Here is a 26,136-nt window from a genome sequence, read left to right as displayed (position 1 = left end):
CCGGAATCTGTCCTGGACTGACCATGCTGCGCTGCAGGTGGGGCAGATGGAACACCAGGATTCACAAAACAAAAAATGATCACAGATTCTGTGATGCCCTCTCCCCCTCTCCTCAATTTATAGATCCACCAGTCTGCACCCATACGCTGCAGATCATTTTCAACAAATACAGATCTGCCAGTCTTGATGTTGGCAGAGACATATTTAGAACTGTATATCTATATATAACTTTCTGGAGGATAAATGCACCTATCAGGCCAGTGGGGGGCGCTCATGAGCACAGGAGGCCATCTACTGCACTCTGGAGTACGAGCGAGACCAGGTGTGATATCTACAGGGTTCCCGGGGGACTGACAGGTGCTGCACTACGCTCTGCCCGCCTGCGGAACCTGGAGAATGACCTATAGCCCTCTATGGGGCAGATTCCGGGAGGGGTAAATCTCCACTGTGTCATTATTCTGCAGTTTCCCAGCAATGAGAGGTGGTACTGTGCGGTTATCCATACTTTCAGTAAAATTGCAGATACAGAGAATTACATCCAGCATACAGAATATGAGAAGTGGTACTGTGCTGCTATCCATACTTACAGAATAATGGCAGACACTGAGCCAGTATACAGAATATGAGAAGTGGTACTGTGCTGTTACCCATACCTACAGAAAAATGGCAGATACTCAGAATTACATCCAGCATACAGAATATGAGAAGTGGTACTGTGCTGCTATCCATAGCTACAGAATAATGGTAGATACTGAGAATTACATCCACCATACAGAATATGAGAAGTGGCACTGTGCTGTTATCCATACCTTCAGGAAAACGGCAGATACTGAGAATTACATCCACCATACAGAATATGAGAAGTGGCACTGTGCTGTTATCCATACCTTCAGGAAAACGGCAGATACAGAGAATTACATCCACCATACAGAATATGAGAAGTGACACTGTGCTGTTATCCATACCTTCAGGAAAACGGCAGATACAGAGAATTACATCCACCATACAGAATATGAGAAGTGGCACTGTGCTGTTATCCATACCTTCAGGAAAACGGCAGATACAGAGAATTACATCCACCATACAGAATATGAGAAGTGACACTGTGCTGTTATCCATACCTTCAGGAAAACGGCAGATACAGAGAATTACATCCACCATACAGAACATGAGAAGTGACACTGTGCTGTTATCCATACCTTCAGGAAAACGGCAGATACAGAGAATTACATCCAGAATACAGAATATGAGAAGTGGTACTGTGCAGTTATCCATACCTACAGAATAAAGGCAGATACTGAGAATTACATCCAGCATACAGAATATGAGAAGTGGCACTGTGTTGTTATCCATACCTACAGAATAATGACAGATGCTGGGAATTACATCCAGCATACAGAATACGAGAAGTGGCGCTGTGCTGCTATCCATACCTACAGAATAATGGCAGATACTCAGAATTACATCCAGCATACAGAATATGAGAAGTTGTACTGTGCTGTAATCCATAATGATAGATACAGAGAATTACATCCAGCATACAGAATATGAGAAGTGGCACTGTGCTGTTATCCATAGCTACAGAATAACAGCAATTAGAGAGAATTACATCCATCATAAAGAGTATGAGAAGTGGAACTGTGCTGTTATCCATAGCTACAGAATAATGGCAGACACTGAGAATTACACCCAGCATACAGAATATGAGAAGTGGTACTGTGCTGTTATCCATACCTACAGAATAATGGCAGACACTGAGAATTACATCCAGCATACAAAATATGAGAAGTGGCACCGTGCTGTTATCCATAATGACAGATATAGAGAATTACATCCAGCATACAGAATATGAGAAGTGGCACTGTGCTGTTATCCATAGCTACAGAATAACAGCAATTACAGAAAATTACATCCATCATACAGAATATGAGAAGTGGTACTGTGCTGTTATCCATACCTACAGAGTAACAACAGATAATGAGAATTACACCCAGCATACAGAATATGAGAAGTGGTACTGTGCTGTTATCCATACCTACAGCATAATGGCAGCTACAGAGAATTACACCCAGCATTCAGAATATGAGAAGTGGTACTGTGCTGTTATCCATACCTACAGAATAATGGCAGATACAGAGAATTACATCCAGCATACAGAATATGAGAAGTGGCACTGTGCTGTTATCCATACCTACAGAATAATGGCAGACACTAAGAATTACATCCACCATACGTAATATGAGAAGTGGTACTGTGCTGTTATCCATACCTACAGAGTAACAACAGATAATGAGAATTACACCCAGCATACAGAATATGAGAAGTGGTACTGTGCTGTTATGCATACCTACAGAATAATGGCAGATACAGAGAATTACATCCAGCATACATAATATGAGAAGTGGTACTGTGCTGCTATCCATAGCTACAGAATAACGGCAATTACAGAGAATGACATTCATCATACAGAATATGAGAAGTGGCACTGTGCTGTTATCCATAGCTACAGAATAACAGCAATTACAGAGAATTACATCCAGCATACAGAATATGAGAAGTGGTACTGTGCTGTTATTCATACCTACAGAATAATGGTAGATACTGAGAATTACATCCACCATACAGAATATGAGAAGTGGCACTGTGCTGTTATCCATACCTTCAGGAAAACGGCAGATACAGAGAATTACATCCACCATACAGAACATGAGAAGTGACACTGTGCTGTTATCCATACCTTCAGGAAAACGGCAGATACAGAGAATTACATCCACCATACAGAACATGAGAAGTGACACTGTGCTGTTATCCATACCTTCAGGAAAACGGCAGATACAGAGAATTACATCCAGAATACAGAATATGAGAAGTGGTACTGTGCAGTTATCCATACCTACAGAATAAAGGCAGATACTGAGAATTACATCCAGCATACAGAATATGAGAAGTGGAACTGTGTTGTTATCCATACCTACAGAATAATGACAGATGCTGGGAATTACATCCAGCATACAGAATACGAGAAGTGGCACTGTGTTGTTATCCATACCTACAGAATAATGGCAGATACTCAGAATTACATCCACCATACAGAATATGAGAAGTGGTACTGTGCAGTTATCCATACCTACAGAATAATGACATATACTGAGAATTACACCCAGTATACAGAATATAAAAAAGTGGTACTGTGCTGTTAACCATACCTACAGAATTATGGCAGATACTGATAATTACATCCAGCATACAAAATATGAGAAGTGGTACTGTGCTGTTATCCATACCTACAGAATAATGACAGATACTCAGAATTACATCCAGCATACAGAATATGAGAAGTTGTACTGTGCTGTTATCCATAATGATAGATACAGAGAATTACATCCACCATACAGAATATGAGAAGTGGCACTGTGCTGTTATCCATAGCTACAGAATAACAGCAATTACAGAAAATTACATCCATCATACAGAATATGAGAAGTGGTACTGTGCTGTTATCCATACCTACAGAGTAACAACAGATAATGAGAATTACACCCAGCATACAGAATATGAGAAGTGGTACTGTGCTGTTATCACTACCTACAGCATAATGGCAGATACAGAGAATTACACCCAGCATACAGAATATGAGAAGTGGTGCTGTGCTGTTATCCATACCTACAGAATAATGGCAGATACAGAGAATTACATCCAGCATACAGAATATGAGAAGTGGTACTGTGCTGCTATCCATACCTACAGAATAATGGCAGACACTGAGAATTACATCCACCATACATAATATGAGAAGTGGTACTGTGCTGTTATCCATACCTACAGAGTAACAACAGATAATGAGAATTACACCCAGCATACAGAATATGAGAAGTGGTACTGTGCTGTTATGCATACCTACAGAATAATGGCAGATACAGAGAATTACATCCAGCATACATAATATGAGAAGTGGTACTGTGCTGCTATCCATAGCTACAGAATAATGGCAGACACTGAGAATTACATCCAGCATACAGAATATGAGAAGTGGTACTGTGCAGTTATCCATACCTACAGAGTAATGATAGATACTAAGAACATGTATGCAGCATACAGAATATGAGAAGTGGTACTGTGCTGTTATCCATACCTACAGAAAAATGGCAGATACTCAGAATTACATCCAGCATACAGACTATGAGAAGTGGTACTGTGCTGTTATCCATACCTACAGAGTAACAACAGATAATGAGAATTACACCCAGCATACAGAATATGAGAAGTGGTACTGTGCTGTTATCCATACCTACAAAATAATGGCAGATACAGAGAATTACATCCAGCATACATAATATGAGAAGTGGTACTGTGCTGTTATCCATACCTACAGAATAATGGCAGATACTCAGAATTACATCCAGCATACAGAATATGAGAAGTTTTACTGTGCTGTTATCCATAATGACAGATACAGAGAATTACATCCAGCATACAGAATAGGAGAAGTGGCACTGTGCTGTTATCCATAGCTACAGAATAATGGCAGACACTGAGAATTACATCCAGCATACAGAATATGAGAAGTGGTACTGTGCAGTTAAGTTATCCATACCTACAGAGTAATGATAGATACTAAGAACATGCATGCAGCATACAGAATATGAGAAGTGGTACTGTGCTGTTATCCATACCTACAGAGTAATGATAGATACTAAGAACATGCATGCAGCATACAGAATATGAGAAGTGGTACTGTGCTGTTATCCATACCTACAGAGTAATGATAGATACTAAGAACATGCATGCAGCATACAGAATATGAGAAGTGGTACTGTGCTGTTATCCATACCTACAGAGTAATGATAGATACTAAGAACATGCATGCAGCATACAGAATATGAGAAGTGGTACTGTGATGTTATCCATACCTACAGAGTAATGATAGATACTAAGAACATGCATGCAGCATACAGAATATGAGAAGTGGTACTGTGCAGTTATCCATACCTACAGAATAATGATAGATACTAAGAACATGCATGCAGCATACAGAATATGAGAAGTGGTACTGTGCTGTTATTCATAGCTACAGAATAATGATAGATACTAAGAACATGCATCCAGCATACAGAATATGAGAAGTGGTACTGTGCTGTTATCCATACCTACAGAGTAATGATAGATACTGAGAACATGCATGCAGCATACAGAATATGAGAAGTGGTACTGTGCTGTTATCCATACCTACAGAGTAATGATAGATACAGAGAATTACATCCAGCATACAGAATATGAGAAGTGGCACTGTGCTGTTATCCATACCTACAGAATAATGGCAGACACTGAGAATTATATCCATCATACAGAATATGAGAAGTTGTACTGTGCTGTTCTCCATAATGATAGATACAGAGAATTACATCCAGCATACAGAATATGAGAAGTGGTACTGTGCTGTTATCCATACCTACAGAATAATGGCAGATACTGAGAATTACATCCAGCATACAGAATATGAGAAGTGGTACTGTGCTGTAATCCATACCTTCAGAATAATGATAGATACTAAGAACATGCATGCAGCATACAGGATATGAGAAGTGGTACTGTGCTGTAATGCATACAGAGAAAACCAATAATCAAATACACATTAATTTATTATTAAATATACATAAAAAGAATGACAATAACATATATGGTAACAAAATCAATACAAATAATGAACTGTCTCATGATCTGAATTGAAGGTAAATTATTAGCACACATACACTATGGATACAGTATCTCATAAGCTTCCGCACAGTAGCGTAGTACAGTATAAATGCATACACAGCAGATGACTGGTTCCCGGAGCTCGGTCTCCAGGTAGGTGCAAGCCATTCCCGAGAGAAGGAAGCAGTGAATTGTTAGTCTGCAGCCACAGATAAATGTAGCAGTGTAATTGTGAGAAGGGAACATTCAGCGGTTCTGGGACAGTGTTATCATTTGGCTACAATTAGGCATTTAGCTTGATATAAATACACTCAGGGATATATTTACTAAGCCTCGGATGGAGATAAACTGGATGGAGATAAAGTACCAGCCAATCATCTCCTAACTGTCATGACACAGGCTGGGTTTGAAAAATGACAGTTAGTAGCTGATTGGCTGATACTTTATCTCCGTGCACTTTATCTCTCTCCAATGCTTAGTAAATAGACCCCTAATAATCCCTACCAAAAGCAAGCGGATTAAGGGTTAATGGAATTTGATCTCCAGTGTGCCTGGAAACCCCCCCCCCCCCACACCTATATAGTTGTTTTTATGTATATTTAACATGAAATTAATGTGTATTTGACAGCACTTCAATTTGCTTATACTTTTCTCTGTTTTCTTCTTTATTGTATCCCCCACTTTGGTAACTGTAGCTGCCGTCCAAACACACTGTGAAAGTTAGTATTTAAAACCAGAATTTGCAGCGGTTGGTTATCTCCCGGATACTCTTTTGTCTTTGTTATGCATGTACAGATGGAGCCATCTTTATCTTGGCCTTTAATACGATTAACTGAGCCAGGTCAGTCAGATTTAATCCCCTGCTGTAATGACAATGGGGGTCATTCCGAGTTGATCGTAGCTGTGCTAAATTTAGCACAGCTACGATCACCTTCCCTGACATGCGGGGGGACGCCCAGCACAGGGCCAGTCCGCCCCACATGTCAGTCCACCCCCCTCCCCCGGCACAAATACAAAAGCATCGCTCAGCGGCGATGCTTTAGTATTTGTGGAGTAACTCCCGGCCAGCGCAGCTCCTGCTTGTCGCTGCCAATGGCCGCAGCGGCTGCGTGAGACGTCACGAAGCCGCCGTGGCCCACCCCCCCAGCGGTCCAGCCACGCCTGCGTTGGCCGGACCGCGCCCCCTAAACGACGGCTTAACGCCGCCGTCCAGCCCCCTCCCGCCCAGCGACCGCCTCTGTCTCAGAGGCGATCGCTAGGCAACGACGGCTGCCATGCGCCGGCACACTGCGGCACCGGCGCATCCGCAGTTCCGACCCGATCGCTGCGCTGCGACAAACTGCATTGAGCGATCGGGTCAGAATTACCCCCTTAATCCCCTGATGTATTGTTCTCTCTGTATTGTATTGCAGCTGAGAACAATAGATGAAGGGTTTATGCTAATAATCCTTGGTGTGTCTAGGTGCAGCAGAGAAGTCAAGATAAATGTGGATCCATCTGTATGCAGAATAGTAACAGATACCGAGAATGGCAGCACCAGAGAAGTGGCACTGTGCTGTTATTCACACATACAGAATAATGACACATACTGAGAGTTACATATGGTGGACAGACCACCAGAACTGGTTCTGTACTGTTATCCATACGCACAGAATATCAGTAGGTACTGCATAATGACGTGCTACTGTGCTGTTATCCATACACATATGATGAGCAGATACTGAGAATTGCACCCAGCATAGAAGTTGTACTGCGCAGCGCAGCACTCCATAAACATTGAATAACAACTGGTATTGGTAATTATATCCAGAATCCAGACTTTGTACTGTAATGTTATACATATGCACAGTCAGAATATGAACAGATACTGAGAATTGCATCCAGCATAGAGAAGTTGTACTGTGTAGGTATCGATACTCATAGAGTAAGTAAATATGCTGATAATTCTATCCATACAGAAGAAAAGAGATAATGTACAGTATTCATTTAATACATTGTTATAAAATGTACTGTAGGTAACACCATACTGGGGCCCTATCTCCCCTGTGGGCATATTGTGGGTATTGCCATGCTAAGGTCCTGTCTTTCTCTGCGGGCATATTGTGGGTAACACTAACACCATGCCGGGGCCATATCTCCACTGCAGGCAGACTGTGGGTTATGCCATGCTTTCCCTATCTCCCCTGTGGGCATATTGTGGGTAATACCATGCTTACCCTATCTGTCCTGTGGGCATATTGTGGGTATAGGAATGCCAAGGCCCTATCTCCGCTGTGGGCATATTGTGGGTAATGCCATGCTGGGGGCCCTATCTCCCCTGTGGGCATGTTGTGGGTAACACCAAGCTGGGGCCCTATCTCCCCTGTGGGCATACTGTGGGTAACACCATGCTGGGGGCCCTATCTCCCCTGTGGGCATGTTGTGGGTAACACCATGCTGTGGGCCCTATCTCCCCTGCGGGCATACTGTGGGTAACACCATGCTGGGGCCCTATCTCCCCTGCGGGCATACTGTGGGTAACACCATGCTGGGGCCCTATCTCCCCTGTGGGCATACTGTGGGTAACACCATGCTGGGGCCCTATCTCCCCTGTGGGCATACTGTGGGTAACACCATGCTGGGGCCCTATCTCCCCTGTGGGCATACTGTAGGTAACACCATGCTGGGGGCCCTATCTCCCCTGTGGGCATGTTTTGGGTAACACCATGCTGGGGGCCCTATCTCCCCTGCGGGCATACTGTGGGTAACACCATGCTGGGGCCCTATCTCCCCTGCGGGCATACTGTGGGTAACACCATGCTGGGGCCCTATCTCCCCTGCGGGCATACTGTGGGTAACACCATGCTGGGGGCCCTATCTCCCCTGCGGGCATACTGTGGGTAACACCATGCTGGGGCCCTATCTCCCCTGCGGGCATACTGTGGGTAACACCATGCTGGGGCCCTATCTCCCCTGCGGGCATACTGTGGGTAACACCATGCTGGGGGCCCTATCTCCCCTGCGGGCATACTGTGGGTAACACCATGCTGGGGGCCCTATCTCCCCTGTGGGCATACTGTGGGTAACACCATCCTGGGGCCCTATCTCCCCTGTGGGCATACTGTGGGTAACACCATGCTGGGGGCCCTATCTCCCCTGCGGGCATACTGTGGGTAACACCATGCTGGGGCCCTATCTCCCCTGCGGGCATACTGTGGGTAACACCATGCTGGGGCCCTATCTCCCCTGTGGGCATACTGTGGGTAACACCATGCTGGAGCCCTATCTCCCCTGTGGGCATACTGTGGGTAACACCATGCTGGAGCCCTATCTCCCCTGTGGGCATACTGTGGGTAACACCATGCTGGGGCCCTATCTCCCCTGCGGGCATACTGTGGGTAACACCATGCTGGGGCCCTATCTCCCCTGCGGGCATACTGTGGGTAACACCATGCTGGGGCCCTATCTCCCCTGCGGGCATACTGTGGGTAACACCATGCTGGGGGCCCTATCTCCCCTGCGGGCATACTGTGGGTAACACCATGCTGGGGGCCCTATCTCCCCTGCGGGCATACTGTGGGTAACACCATGCTGGGGCCCTATCTCCCCTGCGGGCATACTGTGGGTAACACCATGCTGGGGCCCTATCTCCCCTGTGGGCATACTGTGGGTAACACCATGCTGGGGCCCTATCTCCCCTGTGGGCATACTGTGGGTAACACCATGCTGGAGCCCTATCTCCCCTGTGGGCATACTGTGGGTAACACCATGTTGGGGCCCTATCTCCCCTGTGGGCATACTGTGGGTAACACCATGCTGGGGCCCTATCTCCCCTGTGGGCATACTGTGGGTAACACCATGCTGGGGGCCCTATCTCCCCTGCGGGCATACTGTGGGTAACACCATGCTGGGGGCCCTATCTCCCCTGCGGGCATACTGTGGGTAACACCATGCTGGGGCCCTATCTCCCCTGTGGGCACGTTATGGGCGATGCCAGTCTCTCACCCTGCAGATGAGGCTGTGTAATACATATAACGCAGTGAGGAATCGCCCCCTGTCCTGGTACTGTGCGTCCATCCTGAGCTGGGACCGGATCCTGCTAGGCCCTGACTGTGCTGTAGGGAGCAGCGCTGAATGATACGTCTGCCAAGTACGCCTGCTGCTGCGGGAGAGGCTGACCTCTCACTGACTGGAAATAGAGGGATCAGGGGGCAGAGGATGGAAACAGAGGGATGCAGGGAAGAGACAAAGACGTTATACACAGAGTCCTTTCCCCCATTGTGTGACCCTTCCCCTGTAACCGGCTCTGTGCTCTACTCACACCCCTGGCAGAGCACACACTACACGGATCAGGCGGTGCAGATCCAGAATGGAGGCCTCAGCGCTCTGATACTGAGATTACTGCAGCCTGCAGGTCTTTGTGCAGCCGTACGCCACGCAGGACAGCCCCTGACATGTGTAACGCCACGCAGGACAGCCCCTGACGTGTGTAACGCCACGCAGGACAGCCCCTGACGTGTGTAACGCCACGCAGGACAGCCCCTGACATGTGTAACGCCACGCAGGACAGCCCCTGACGTGTGTAACGCCACGCAGGACAGCCCCTGACGTGTGTAACGCCACGCAGGACAGCCCCTGACATGTGTAACGCCACGCAGGACAGCCCCTGACATGTGTAACGCCACGCAGGACAGCCCCTGACATGTGTAACGCCACGCAGTACAGCCCCCTGACATGTGTAACGCCACGCAGGACAGCCCCCTGACGTGTGTAACGCCACACAGGACAGCCCCTGACATGTGTAACGCAGCGCAGGACAGCCCCTGCCATGTGTAACGCAGCGCAGGACAGCCCCTGACGTGTGTAACGCCACGCAGGACAGCCCCTGACATGTGTAATGCCACGCAGGACAGCCTGACATGTGTAACGTGTAAAGACACGCAGGATAGCCCCTGACATGTGTAACGCCACGCAGGACAGCCCCTAACATGTGTAACGCCACGCAGGACAGCCCCTGACGTGTGTAACGCCACGCAGGACAGCCCCTGACGTGTGTAACGCCACGCAGGACAGCCCCTGACGTGTGTAACGCCACGCAGGACAGCCCCTGACATGTGTAACGCCACGCAGGACAGCCCCTGACATGTGTAACGCCACGCAGGACAGCCCCTGACGTGTGTAACGCCACGCAGGACAGCCCCTGACGTGTGTAACGCCACGCAGGACAGCCCCTGACGTATGTAACGCCACGTAGGACAGCCCCTGACGTGTGTAACGCCACGCAGGACAGCCCCTGACGTGTGTAACGCCACGCAGGACAGCCCCTGACGTATGTAACGCCACGTAGGACAGCCCCTGACGTGTGTAACGCCAAGCAGGACAGCCCCTGATGTGTGTAACGCCACGCAGGACAGCCTGACATGTGTAACGTGTAAAGACACGCAGGACAGCCCCTGACATGTGTAACGCCACGCAGGACAGCCCCTGACATGTGTAACGCCACTCGGGACAGCCCCTGACATGTGTAACGCCACGCGGGACAGCCCCTGAGATGTGTAACGCCACGCAGGACAGCCCCTGACATGTGTAACGCCACGCAGGACAGCCCCTGACATGTGTAACGCCACGCAGGACAGCCCCTGACATGTGTAACGCCACGCAGGACAGCCCCTGACATGTGTAACGTGTAAAGACACGCAGGACAGCCCCTGACACGTGTAACGTGTAACGCAGCGCAGGACAGCCCCTGACATGTGTAACATGTAGGGTTAATTGTGTTACAGCAGTGAGACGCTACATTACATGGTAAGCCTTTCTATACACGGAAGTTCCAACATTCATAGGATAGCAGTATGTAGAGACAATGGTACTGTCACGGCTTGGAAATGCCCAGACCTGCATCAGTTGTAATCTAACATCTCGTGAGTCAGTTTGAACATCGGCTAGGTTGCTCATAGCAAGGTGACGTGAATTATCGGAGTGCCCAGCGGATGGGACGTTCCATTGCCAAAGTTGTGCGGACATTCAACATTCTACAGTGTCTTGTGTGTACCGGTCATTCCTCATTACTTCCCACCGTGGACAGTGCACTGTCCAACCTCGGGTGCTTAATGATCGTGACCAGCGGCATCTGGCCAGAATTCCTGTAGTAACAGACAGACGACACTGTCTTAAATGACAATCAATGCCGGAGGAACGAGACGCAGATCCAGCAGGTCAGTGCAGAGTTCTGTAGCTTCCATGGGATATGGGAGCAGAAGACCTACCAGATCCACCAGAAGACCAACCAGATCCACCAGAGTGCCCCTGTTAACACTACGACACCGGACACAGCCAGGCGGCATGGGTCAACATCTCTTCAGAGGTCTTCTGTTCATCTATGGGATCGATGCTACGTTGAGTTGCTGCACTTCGCTTGGCTAGATGCTAGGCACTCATCCCTTGACTTTTGGCATCTCAGGGTATATCAGTAAGTGGAATTGTTTGATTGCTCACATTGGCAGAAGCAAGAGGACACATTAAATGTCATATGAAAGCAGAGTAGGGTCTTCACAAAGATTCCATTTTGTCATATGTCACCTCATGTTTTATGTAGATGTTTTTAATACATGCAATCCCACCTGCGCCCTACACAAAATGATAACTCAACATTGGTATTGCAACATTTATTGGTGGGTTTTTTGTGACAGTTTTTTTTTTTGGAGGGTGAATATTTATTGGCCTTATGAGGATTTCACAAACCGGCAGAGGCTCATTGCAGAACCATTGGGGGGGGGGGGGGGGGGAAGGGTTTCCAGGCTACTATAAATCCTAACCACCCCCGCCATAGATAGGAATTGTCTCACTGCTGTTATAGAAAGGAGACTTCCCGGAATCTTTTTTTTTTTTTTTGGGGGGGGGGGGGGAGTCACGTTTCTGGGACTGCGAGTACAGTACACAATGCAAGGGCCATGTGGATTACTGCGGCCGGTGTCCAATCGCCGTTGCAATGACACATTGACAGCATCACCCGTACATGACTCCTAATTGAATTGCTCCATTTGTACGATGTTCAGCAGAGGTCTTCTGGGCTGGAACTCTGTTTGATTCAGGGTCCCTTTGTGGATCCACGCCTGTTCAAGAAGATGCAATGTGGCTCGTGGACTGGAGCGTTCTGATTCCTGGAGATCTTTGGGGTGGATCTCAAAACAGGCTGTTGATGAGGTTTTGGTCTTTTAAATCCTGCAGGGTCTGAGCGTGGAGACGTGTGAGGTCCGACAGCTCCTCCCAGACTATAATCACCATAAAAGAGAAGGTGTCAGAGAGGGCATGGACAGAAGGGAACATGGTGGAGAAGCAAGTGTATATAGGACAGTGATAGAATGAAGACAGAAGGGAGGGGATAGAAATATGGAGGAAGGTGGAGACACAAGTCAAAGTTCATGTAGGAGCCTACCATAGGTGTACAACGGCGTCCCTCTGGCTTCTCGGAGCAGGAGACCGTGGAAGAAACTGACCAAAGCCCCCGATGAGAGGGACCTCTCTGACAGCGGGAGAGACCTCAAGTAGGCAAAGTCCACAGCGAGAGGGTTGCGTGGAGGTGGAGAGACACAGATGGAGACTATGTCCCACACAATGTGCCACACGCCAACATCTGGGGAGGAACCATGATAAGTGTTGTCACAGAGCAGCACCAATGACTAGAAGAAAGTTGTGTATTTTTCTTTTGCTGAATTTCTATTTATTTACACTATGCAACGTGGATTTGTAATTCATTTTTTATAAATGCGAAATAGTGACATTACCTGCAAAGGAATGGTCAGACGTTACTGCGAGAACAGAGCATCTCTGCGTCTGCGCCACCGTGTTAATGTGTGCGCCAAACTCTACGTATAGAAATATTTATCCTGTGTCTAGAATGATCAGTTCAGGACAATGGACTTTAATAAGAGAAATGACTACAGCGTCTGCTGTATTAGTGGCCTCATTCACGTTTGTGCGCACATGGTTACGCAGATTTGATCTTTCAGGCTACGGAATTGCTAGTCCTCGCAACTGAAGCGACAGATAGAGAAAAAAAAACTCTTGTAGCAAAGGACCTCAATCAGCATGGATCGCTAAATTGCAAACATTAAATTCGTCCGCTTGTCGGCAGACCACGCATGTGCTGCAAACGCATTGCGCATGCGGGAAGAGCGCACTGCGATTGCCATGCGTTCGCAGGCTCAGTGAGATACGATCGCAAGTTTATTGGCAGGAAGTGACCGTTAGTGGGAGGCAACATGGCGTTTGTGGGGAGTGGTTGGGAAAACAACGGCGGGTCATGGACGATTTCTGGGCGTGCATCTAATGTCAGCTGCGATCGCTTGCGATTTAAAACATGGTGCCCGGTGCGACTGCATCCGCATTATTCTGAGTAGGCGTGGGTCAGTCGCACCTGTCGATGGTACACGGTTCCAGCGTATGGGTCACAATTCTGCGAATGCATGTGCAGAGTTGCCATCGCATCGGTGTGTGTCTCTTACCATTACAGGGCGACTCTTCACATGCGATTTTTAGCAGTAGCGGTTTTGAGACAAGCGCAGATAGCATTAAACTGACACGCACATTTTGATTTAATTTAAAGCTTTTTTCAGTCTCTATAATACAGAAAACACATCCGCTGACTTGTGATGCAACTAATAAAAACGTCTAGAGTAACACAATAATACAGGATTTGGGTGAGGGGCGTCTGTGTTAGTGGGTGACGTCAAGATACGTGACAATAAGGAAAGCTGCACCTGCTGCATATTTAAGTAGGGGACTGCGGTAAGGACCCTAATTCAGGTTGGATCTCAACTCGCGATCCAACCGCAAAAAATACGATGATGATGCAGGCGCATGCATCATCGTATTAAATGCGAACGCCTCTGCCTGTCAATCAGACAGAGGCATTCGCGGGGTGGGAGGGGGCTGCAACGCTCCATTTCCTGGGTGGAGACTGAGCGTTGCAGGAGCAGCGTTACTGGAATGGAGGCGTGGCAGGGCAAACGGGGGGGGGGGCATAATTGGGGCAGTTGCGTGACATCACACACAGCCGCGCCGATCAGAAAGATGGCGGCGAGGGCGTGGCTTGGCAGCTGAGCTGGAAGGTTGTGGTGTCTTGGATCTCCTGCCTGACACCCGTTTAACTGGCCAGTTTGGGGTCACTACTGCTGCAGCCTGCTTACCTATAGGCCCATACAACGTACCTGTGCCGGATAGTGTGGTCTGCGGAGCCGGTGGGGGCCTCCTGCTCCCGTGCGGGTTGCGACCCACCCATCCACCTGAAGCCGGGGCCTCGATTTCCCACCTGACCTGGCCCGGAAGTGGGGCGCTCGGCGCCGGCGGGCGCTGCGGAGATCGTTGGCCTCCTCTGCAGCTTCCCCGCTCGTCCACCCTGCCTGGCTGGTCCGCAAGGTGAGCTCCTCCGTGGCGGCATTACACGGAGCGGGGAACCGCTGCTCGTGGCGGATGCATCCGCAATGCGCCAGTGCCCGGGGCGCCGCACGCTGGACCCGCCTCTCCCCCACGCTAGTGAGCCGCGACTGGGGCACTGATCCACAGCTTCCACCAACATCTGGACCAGCTCGGCTGGCTCCAGGACTCACAGCTGCCGAGGCCCTGCAAGTGAGGGTGGAGGCGCCATCTTGGATAAGGGCTGCACGCCCACATTGTAGGTAACAGGACTGGGGGAAACGGAGCCACACTCCCCTCGTGGTTGGGGACTTGCTTGGGATTTCTGGGCACCTTACCTCAGGAGGGGCTCCTTCTAAAGACCTGCAGCCTCCAGGTACACTCCAGTGATTCCCTGCATGCCTCCACAGAAGTGGCCACTTCACTCTCACCCCAGCATATTCACTGCACTCTCAGCACTGCTGTAATACTTGTGCTGCATTTATTCCTGCTACTCCCTGTAGTGCTTGCTGTTTATGTGCACCCTCTGATTGATATCTGCCCGTTTGTCTCGCAGTCTATTCAGACCTCCCCACTGCAGCATTAATGCCTTGAATTCTGCTCTTGCTCCATGTCATGACCCCCTGAATCACCCGTATACAATGGGGCTTGGTGGCTGATGGCATAGCCCGGGACATTCGTAAGGCAGCGGGGACTCTGCGAGACGGATATGGAATGCTTCTGATCTAATTATGTGATTTTCCTCTGTTTCACTGTATATTTTTATGTGTTGCTGATGGGGAAAACTAAGAAAGGAGCGCGATCATCTGCGGCTGAGAAATCCGGTGACAAGTCCCTACAACCTAACTTATTTCGCTATCTTCAACCGGACATAGTGAGTGAGGACACTCGTTCATCAACTTCTGTTCCGGGCTCTCCTGCCGACACCGGAGCGATGGCGGGAGCCGACTCTTCACGATTGGACAAGGGGCCTGAAGCTTCTATGGCTGATGTTCTGACCTATTTGCATGCACTTCCTACTAAAAAAGATCTGCCTACTGAACGGGACTTCTTGGATCTGGAACAAAAGATACGTGACACGGTTAAGTCTGAGATCTCCATACTTCAGGCAGATATCTCCCAAATAGTCCATCGAGTTTCAGATATGGAAGACCACGTCGATGAAGTCTCCTCATTTCAATGGAAACTCTACGATACTGTTGCTCTTCAGGCTCAGGAACTGAAGGCACTATGGCGTCGGCAAGACGACCTTAACAAAAGAGGCCAGAGAAACAACTTACGTGTCAGAGGGTTGCCGTAAGATGTACAGGGTCCGGGTATAATGGATGCCCTCACTAAGATATTCAATGAGATCATGGATGCGAAACCGGACAACACCATACTGTTTGATAGGGCCCACAGAGCATTGCGCCCGAAAGGTCTTTCCTCCGAAGCTCCCAGAGACGTGATATGCCGTCTTCACTATTATCATGTAAAGGAGGAGATACTTACTAAAGCCCGCAAGTAGATCTCTCAAGCCCCTGACAGAGGCTCTTAAAGAGAAAGGCATACGATTTCGCTGGGGATTCCCCTTAAGTATACAGGCCACCTTCGCGGGAAGACAGGTCGTCTTGCACACGCCAGATGACTTGGACAATTTTTGCTCTGCACTGTCTATACCTAAACCAGCCTTGACGTTTCGACCCTCCGACGCCTCCAGCCTCTCGGCCATCTTGGACCCCGGTCAGCAACAGGAAACGGGGATCGACTCGGTCATCTCAGAATCACGAAGCAGTTGGGACCTGATTTATGATATTTTCCTTTTCTTTGATATGGAATTGCTGGTCGCAGTCTGGTACTGATTGGCACTGTCCGGTCGTTGGATGTCTGGTCGAGCCATCCCTGGAGTTCTGCGCAAGGACATTGCTCCTCCAACGCACCAGAGATTCTGTTTTAACGTTCAATCACTTAATGATATTGCCTTTTTTTGCATGCACCACTTCCCTTCCCCCGATGACCTTCCTGTTTGGAATTGTTGCATTCCACGGCTCTCTACAAGTTTATTTGCATTTGTTCATGTAAAGATATTTGTTCACGTTGCGTTTATTACAATATGGGGGGGACTGTGTTTGATATAATACTACAGTTAGATGATCTTTTCTTGAGTCTCCTTAGTTATGTACTGTTCTATTACCGCCTCTGGGTTGTGTCGTTTCTACTACGCCCCAGTTGGGTCAGGCCGCCTGCCTGTTTTGGCTCTTAGGTCGTGGGTATGACCTCCCTGCGACTTAACAGCGGTGTAATTGCCACTTTACAGGACGTATTGCTATTTTCATATGGTTATATGTTTTCTGTATTGCTTTTTCTTCTTATGTTCTTCTTTTTCTTGCTCTCTTTCCTTTCCTTTCTTCTCTTGGTTTCTCCGTTTATCACCATTGCGACTCGATGTACCCAATGTGGCTGGACACTGTGCCTTCCCCGCTTCTTCGGTAAGTCTATGTTACCTTTCTTGCTCTTTATAGAACTCAAACCTAGTCTATTGCATGCCTTCTGACCTTAGGCTATGTTCCTTCAACGTGAATGGACTTAACATCCCCGAAAAGAGGTCTACTTTGTTACGGGAGTTGTGGACAGAGCGCATAGATGTTGCTCTCCTTCAGGAGACCCATTTTAAAAGTCAAACCTCCCCTAAGTTAGGAAATTATTATTACCCGCAGGTTTTTTGTAACAATAATTCCGTCAATAAATCTTTAGGGGTAGCGATCCTATTGGAACGTCGGGTCCCGATTTCAGATGTCTCCCACCTAATTCTGGAAGAAGGTCGATGCCAGGTTGTTAAATGCACAATTTATAATCACGCTCCAGTGTACATCTCTGTTGCGCTTTCATCACCTCCCCCACGCCATGGTCGTGGAGGTTTAACAGTTCATTGACTCAGGATCCCTGTTTAAAGGCTAAGCTTGCCTCCGCCATTTCGGAGTATATTACGACAAATGACACCCCAGATGTTAGTGCAGTCACGATTTGGGAAGCACACAAATGTGTAATTCGGGGTAGAATTATACAGCTCGGCTCTCAACTAAAGAAGGAGCAAATGGCACGAAGGCTGCAGCTCATTGACCGTATAGCAACTTTAGAGGCCTCGCACCAGTCCTCCCTTGATGAAGGGGTTTTTCTGGAGCTAACTGAGGCCCGTCAAGCCCTGAACACATTCTTATGGGATAAAACAAAATTGGGAATGACTAAATGTCGCCATAAATTTTATTTGTGGGGTAACAAACCGGGCGCTATGCTCGCTAGGGCGTTAAGGGCACAAAGGCTGCGGTCTTATATTCATTCTATCAAGGAGTCGGGGGGCCGCGCTGCATATACATTGCCTCAGATTGCTCACTCCTTCCAAAACTATTATGAATCTCTCTATAATCTTCGGAAGGATCAAACTCCTCAGGCCACCTCTGATTTGAAGGTACTACTACTGATACAGAGGTATCTAGCGGAGGTTGATTTTCCAAGACTTCCTACATCGGATCTGGATGCTATGGATCACCCCTTTACCATAGATGAGCTGGAAACCGCACTGGCGGCAACACCGGCTGGGAAGAGTCCGGGCCCGGATGGCTTCCCGGTCGGATACTATAAAACCTTTAAACAATCCCTATTACCTCTCTTCTTGAAGGCGTGCAATTCCATCTCTGCCAAGAAAGGCTTTTCTCCGCAGACCCTGGAAGCACATATAACTGTGATCCCAAAAGAGGGTAAGGATCCCACCCAATGCTCGAGCTACCGACCTATTTCCCTCCTGAATTGCGACATTAAACTTTTTGGTAAACTGCTTGCGGGTCGTTTGGGCCACCTTCTCCCGTCGGTGGTTCATGGGGATCAGGTGGGTTTTATACTGGGACTTGAGGCTAAGGATCATACTTCCAAAGTTATAGATCTTATCCACCTTGCTCAAAGCGGGTCCTCCCATATGGTCCTCTTGTCCACTGACGCGGAGAAGGCCTTTGACAGAATTGATTGGCAGTTCATGGTTGGTTTGCTTGAGCACATGGGTCTGGGTCCGACCTGTCTTAGTCGTATATTAGCTCTTTATAAGTTACCTTCAGCTAAGGTCCGAGTGAATGGTGCCCTCTCTGCTCCCTTTTTGATACGGAACGGAACGAGACAGGGATGCCCCTTGTCCCCGCTCATATTTGTTCTCTGCATGGAGGCACTCGCGAGAGCAATTTGGGCTAACCCGAATATCCACGGTGTATGGGCCGGAAAGCGGGACCACAAATTAGCACTGTATGCGGATGACCTTTTAGCTACTCTGACAGACCCGGTGACTTCCCTCCTAGCCCTTATGCAAGAATTTGATACGTTCAACTTGCTTTCCAATTTCAAGGTAAATTTCACTAAGTCTGTTGCCTTGAATATTTCAACGCCTACACCCTCCCTACCTCCCGCACCACTACCTACACCCTCCCTCCAGCGCTGCTCCCTACAACCTTCACTGGTCCCTACTGCAATCCCGGGAATCCCGGGATTGACCGTTTTTCAATCCCGAATCCCGGGATTGAAAAAACGGCCCGGGATTGGCCTCCCTACCTGGGAGTTCTCTTGATTAAAGACCTTACTGATTTATACCGGGTAAATTTTCTTCCCCTACTGCATAAGATTACTACGGACCTTCATAAATGGTCTACACTCCAACTTACTTGGCTGGGGAGCATTAACACGGTGAAGATGACAATTCTCCCTAAGGTCTTGTATCTCCTGCAAACATTGCACATAACATAACAGTGCCTACTTCCTTTTTCACTACTTTGCAGTCATCTGTTGGCCGTTTTATTTTGGGGCAGAGAGGGCACCGACTCTCCCAATTCACACTGACACGTACTCGTAAGGAAGGGGGCCTACAATTACCTCACTTTATTGTCCTTGATATGTCCAGATCCCCCTACAGTCTACACTAAGCAGTGGCCGCTAATAGCTGAATCGTCCGTGGGTACTCCTTTACTTATCCTCCCCTGGCTTTAAAAAATTCCACGCATAAAACATCCCACCCTATACTCGACTCTTAAGATATGGAAGAAATTTAGGTACTTAGATTCTTTCAGCCCGAGCCCCTCCTTGCGATGCCTTTATTGTTCAATCCAGACCTACCCGCGAATCCTCTCTCTATGTCTCCGACATCAGTATGGGCTAAAGCTGGCATTTCTCGGTTGAGTCACCTGATTGGGCCGACGGGATTCCATCCCTGCGCAGACTTGCAACGATCTTGTAGTCTACCGCCTAATTCTTTTTGGGCTTATCTACAAATTCGGCATTATGTTGCTGCAACACTGGCTCGCGCGGTGGGATGGAGGCCGACGGTTTTCGAATCCTTGTGTCTCTCTGAGAACCTGCCGCGACACATAATATCTTTGTTATACAGACAATGCCTCGCGAGCACTCCCACTCGACCCCTGGCATTCGTAACAGCGTGGCATGAGGACCTGGGTAGGGAGTTGACATCTGACCAATGGTCCCGCATTTTTCAGTTCACATTTGCCAGTTCGCCTTCACTTCAAGTTTTAGAGACTCAATACAAAGTGGTATCGAGATGGTATAAGTGCCCGGACCGAGTCCACCACATGTTTCCGAGTGTTCCGGATGTCTGCTGAGGTGTGGCCGGTCTTGCGGCACTCCTTGCCTTATTTGGTGGTGGTGCCCGGGACTGGCTTCGTTCTGGCAACAGGTCCACTCTATAACCAGGCGTATCACCGGGCTCCCTATACCAGAGACACCTGAGTTTTGAGTTTTGGCTACTTAACTTAATTAACCTTCCTCTATCCCAGTTTAAAAATTCTCTATTGCGACACTTAATGAATGCCACCAGGGCGACCATTCCATGCTTCTGGAGATCCCAGACACAACCTCCCATTGTTAAGTGGTTCCAAAGAATCGATTACTATATGGCAATGGAAGACTTGACGTCTTCTTCCGGACAGTCTGCCTCTCGATTTGCAGCCGTCTGGTTTGATTGGCTGAAATTCAAGGGTACGCAGGAATACAAAACCTTTCTGCGACTCCCCTCCCCTACGACATCTTGGGGTCGCGATGGTGATAGCGGTTCTTTTCTCTTCCTCTTTTCTCTATCTTTCCCTTATCTTGTCTATTCTTTCTGCTTCCTGTGTGTTCTATTTTTTCTTGTTATTACTACTTGAAGATAACGCAGTTTATTACCTTAAGTCACGCAGGCTACTAATATCAAACATTACTTTTGTTTTTTTTGTTTTTTTTTGTATTCTCAGTCTACGTTTAAAATGTCAGCACCTGTTACACTAATTCTTGTATTATATGCAACTCTTTTGTGCTGTGTGTTGTTATCTCTTTGTCAATAAAACACAATTTGCATAAAAAAAGAAAGATGGCGGCGGCCTTCCTGCCGTCGCAGCCAGGCTGCACCGGCAGGAGGCTTCCCTACTTTTGACTGCAATTTCAGCATGGTCTCAGAGGGGGTGCAGCGATTATCACGCTGGGTGGTCTTGCTCTGCAATGGGCGGCCCACAGCATGCGAACAAATGGATTGCAAATTCTGCTAAAAAGCAGCATCCTTACTGAATAGGGTCCTAAGGGTCTAATTCACACCTGATCTCTGTTGTGTGAATTTGCAAGGTGCACGATTATGCGTATGTACGGATCTAAGTGTGCAGGTGCGAGGCCAAACTGCGAAAGTATCCAGCAATTTTTTTGATCATTAGGCGTAGGCAGGCTGAGTGACAGGAAGAGGAAGTTTGGGGGTGGTAATTGGCCGTTTTCTGGGAGTGTCAGGAAAAACGCAGGCGTTCCCAAGCGTTTTTAGGGGCGGGTGTGTGACGTCAGATCAGCCTGTGTGTATCGCGCTGTAGGAGTAGGTCCTGGGCTGCGCACACACTGGAAACATCATTTGATGGTGAGTGAGTTCTGAACGGATTTTCAGCTGGCTGGCGTTCTCAGAGATTTTCGCACGGCGTACGCAGACTTGCGCGGGTAGTCACTCTGTCTGGGAAGCAACTATCCGATCGCAAACCTCTGCAAATCCGTAGAGAATCGATCAGGTCTGAGTTAGCCCCTAAGTGCCCTTTGGCATTCCAGGATATTAGATTCCACTGATAGCAGACAAAGTATTCTGTAACTTGGCCAGTAGTCTTTCCATAGTAGCCACTGATTCCCACGGGGACAGAGATGGTAATTGCCCCATGTAACATGTGCACTGACTGTTTACTTTTCCAGGTTCTGGTTTGCAAATTGCTTTACTTTTTCTAAATTTCCAAATTGGTTCAACGGATTCGTCAATCCCTACTCCCAATCAGAGCTGGAATAGGACCCCGAATGGATGGCCCACCTCTGCTTCTGATGCAGAAATGTCTTGTGTGATGGACCCGTTTCCAGGCCCATATGCTGTACCTGGTGACCATGCAAACTGCAGTCCCTTTCCTTCTCTGTGTGCCAGAAACACGTGCGGTCTGAGAGAAGCCATTTTCCCACATCTACAGCATCAACTGGGGCAACAGATTTCGGTGTTAGTGTTATTATTTATGTAATTGACATGCTTTGTACCACAGCTCAGTTCCATTGCTGCATCAGGAAGTTTGTAGAACTTGTGTAATGAGCTGACGCGCTGATGATTAACCGACCCGTGTTTCTGACGGGAAGGAAAACACTACAAGTGACCAAGGGTCTTTTAGAGATGGGGGTCTGGTGTTACCTCTTTTATCATCTCCTCAGACATTTGCTAGCACAGAACGGTGGCTTTCACGTATAGAACATCTGATTCACCTTTAGTGTCCCACTCAGAGTAAGACGGCAGGGCCAGCGGCGAGTCTTTGTCGTAGAGTTCTGCGCCAGTAAAACGCTGATGGTTGGACCTCACCCAGACGTATGGGCGGCCGTACTTGGCGTATGCGGCCAGCAAGAAAAGAGTGCAGTGCGTTTCCTGAAATGACAGAGCGGGAAGAAAGATGGTGATAGAGAAAGGCAGAAGAAGAACATCACAACAACTGATGTACATGGAAAGATATGTATTGGGGTTATATATGGGGAATGATACTGGCACTCTATCTAGGCATCGAGAAGAAGATCAGTTTTCAGGCACATTTCGGATTGAGGTGCAGAGGGAAAAAAGAGGGGAAATAAGACGAAAAAAAAGGACAAGATTGGTTTTCATGTATAGACAAAGAGATCAGGGTTATGGAGGAGAGGAAGAAGAAGAAGAAGATTGAAATGAAGTCTTAGAAAGACAACAGAAGAGAATATTGTGGACTCATTGGGGGTCATTCCGAGTTGTTCGCTCGTTATTTTTTTTCGATACGGAGCGATTCGTCGCAAACTGCGCATGCGCAATGTTCGCAGTGCGCCTGCGCCAAGAAAATTAGCACAAAAGTTTGGTATTTTACTCACGGCGTAACGAAGATTTTTGATCGTTCTGGTGATCTTAGCGTGATTGACAGGAAGTGGGTGTTTCTGGGCGGAAACTGGCCCTTTTATGGGTGTGTGCGGAAAAACGCTGGCGTTTCTGGGAAAAATGCGGGAGTGTCTGGAGAAACGGGGGAGTGTCTGGGCGAACGCTGGGTGTGTTTGTGACGTCAAACCAGGAACGAAACTGACTGAGCTGATCGCAGTGGCAGAGTAAGTCTCGAACTACTCGGAAACTGCAAAGAAATTTCTATTCGCAATTCTGCTAATCTTGCGTTCGCAATTCTGCTATGCTAAGATTCACTCCCAGTAGGCGGCGGCTTAGCGTGTGCAATGCTGCTAAAAGCAGCTAGCGAGCGAACAACTCGGAATGAGGGCCTTAGTGCAGGAGGAGATGTGGAAATAGATTGTGTTTCTGGAAACAATAAGTATAATATGAAGATTATGATAAGGAATATTGTGGTGCAAGAGAACAAGAGAAGGGGAGGGTGGGGTGAATATAGTGGCACATGAGAAGTAGGAGGTGAATATTATGGTGCATGACATAGAAGAAGACTGTCATGCACTAAAAGAAAATAATGATGGAAATTATGGTGCAGGAATAGAGAATTGTGGGGAAGTAGAGGATGATGGGAATTGTGGTATTGCAGCTGAAGATGACGATGAGGAGGTTTGTGATGCAGGAGCTGGAGGTGTTGAAGGTTTTGGTGCAATAAAAGGAAGCCATGAGAATTAAGATACATGTGTCAAAGCTTGGAGAGGGAAAAAGTGCCAGACAATCAGCTCCTGTCATTTTTCAAACACAGCCTGTAACGCGGCGGTTAGGAGCTGATTGGCTGGTACCATATCTCCATCCACTTTATCTCTCTCCACGCTTTTATAAATGTGCCCCATAGCTTGCCGGAGAAAAGAATAAAGGGTGCAGTGGCGCACCCAGGGGGGGTTTCCGAGTACCCAGAAACCCCCCTCCACTAAAAAAAAAAAAAAAAAAAGATTTTTTTTTTCTAGCTGCATGAGTATTATTAATGACTGTCTAGCGTCCTCTGCAGCCTGCTGTCTTCCTGGTGGCACTTGCAAGTGCAGTAAAAGTTTACTTTATTTTAATTATAGTACATATATATCCATGTGCCTACATATAAACACATGTATATACATACATACATACATACATACAAACACACACACACACATATGATATATATATATACATGTGTATATATATATGTGTACTGTATGTGTGTGTGTGTGTATATATATGTGTATGCATGTTTAATATGCTATGTATATGTGTATATGGGTTCACTACGATCTCCCGGCGGCCGGCCTCCCGGCGACCAGCATACCGGCGCCGGGAGGCCGGCCGCCGGCTTACCAACAGTGTGGCGAGCGCAAATGAGCCCCTTGCGGGCTCGCTGCGCTCGCCACGCTACGCGCGCCACACTATTCTATTCTCCCTCCAGGGGGGTCGTGGACCCCCACGAGGTAGAATAAGTGTCGGTATGCCGGCGGTCAGGCTCCCGGCGCCGGTATGCTGGTCGCCGGGAGCCCGACCGCCGGCATACTGAAGACCACCCGTGTATATGTATGTGTGTGTATATATATATATATATATATATATATATATATGTGTGTGTGTGTGTGTAGATATATGTATATATATATATATATATATATATATATACACACACACACACACACACACACACACACACAGACACACTAGTTTTACGGACCCAGCATATACTGGGTCACCTCAGTCCCCACCCCCGTGATTGGCTCCGCCCAGTTCTGGAAACCCCCCCATGCAAATCCTGCGTTTGCCACTGGGGTGCGTTGTTGGAATAACAGATGAGGAGCGTTGTACAGGGGAAATTGATGATTTCGGGTTCATGTGCAGCAGATAAGGAAGATTAGGGTTAAGATACAACTGGGGTGCAAAGGAACAGGAAGATTATGGTTGAGTTGCAGACTGCAGGCAAGACTAGCTGCAAGGGAAAAAGACTAGCTGTAGGTTGAAGTAGAGAAATGTTAGCCTGCCATGTGGATGGTTGATGGTCTGCAGATGACGTTATGCATCACTAGTGCAGGACAGCAAGAAACCGGCGGTCTAGGTGCTGATGGATGAATAATGCTGGATAAAGAGAATAGAACCGTGAGAAAGGGTCTTCATGGTGACTCTTACCGGAATAGCAATTTCTCTGTCACAAGGAGAGGCGGGAGGTAGCAGAGCGGAGGATCTGGGGAACGAGAGAGAGATAGTGATTAGCAGGAGATAAAGCAGTTCTAGCATGGATCTACAAGTGATCAAAGAACGTAGAGTGTATATACCGAGGTGTGGACGGGTCACTGCCATAGGTAGATAGGTTACAGCTGGTGTCACTGCTGAGAGACCCTGAAGAGGGCACCGGTGGGCAGCTCTGAGAAGCAGACAGTGCGAGAGGGCATAAGAAGCTGTTGGGTTTGGCAGTAGGCCGGTCATCGCCAGAGACGGATACTCACCAGGTCATCGTTCACCACAGTCAGCAGAATCTCCTCTCTCCCCCTCAGCCAGGGCTGGAAGTATCGGAAACCCTGGACAAGGGACACATAGGCCGTGTAAATGTTAATGCTCTCGTTGAGTACCCCTTAGCCCAAATGCTTGGGACCAAA

General features: G+C 47.8%; 1 protein-coding gene across 1 annotated transcript in view; it reads right to left on the bottom strand.

Annotated features, from left to right (window-relative positions):
• Positions 1 to 12,323: 12,323 nt before the first annotated feature.
• Positions 12,324 to 26,136, bottom strand: part of LOC134935954 (uncharacterized) — a 30,982-nt gene continuing 17,169 nt past the window's right edge. Inside the window, exons 3-8 of the mRNA XM_063930814.1 lie at positions 25,987 to 26,058; positions 25,816 to 25,904; positions 25,670 to 25,724; positions 22,852 to 23,008; positions 13,109 to 13,306; positions 12,324 to 12,944 (exon numbers count right to left, since the gene is read on the bottom strand). Coding sequence (XP_063786884.1) covers positions 12,856 to 12,944; positions 13,109 to 13,306; positions 22,852 to 23,008; positions 25,670 to 25,724; positions 25,816 to 25,904; positions 25,987 to 26,058 — 660 coding nt within the window. The 3' untranslated portion in view covers positions 12,324 to 12,855. The remainder of the gene's footprint in view (positions 12,945 to 13,108; positions 13,307 to 22,851; positions 23,009 to 25,669; positions 25,725 to 25,815; positions 25,905 to 25,986; positions 26,059 to 26,136) is intronic.

Source organism: Pseudophryne corroboree, chromosome 6 (genome assembly GCF_028390025.1).
Source record: "Pseudophryne corroboree isolate aPseCor3 chromosome 6, aPseCor3.hap2, whole genome shotgun sequence".
In the NCBI taxonomy this organism is placed as follows: Eukaryota; Metazoa; Chordata; class Amphibia; order Anura; family Myobatrachidae; genus Pseudophryne; species Pseudophryne corroboree.
This window is presented reverse-complemented; position numbering and strand designations above follow the sequence as displayed.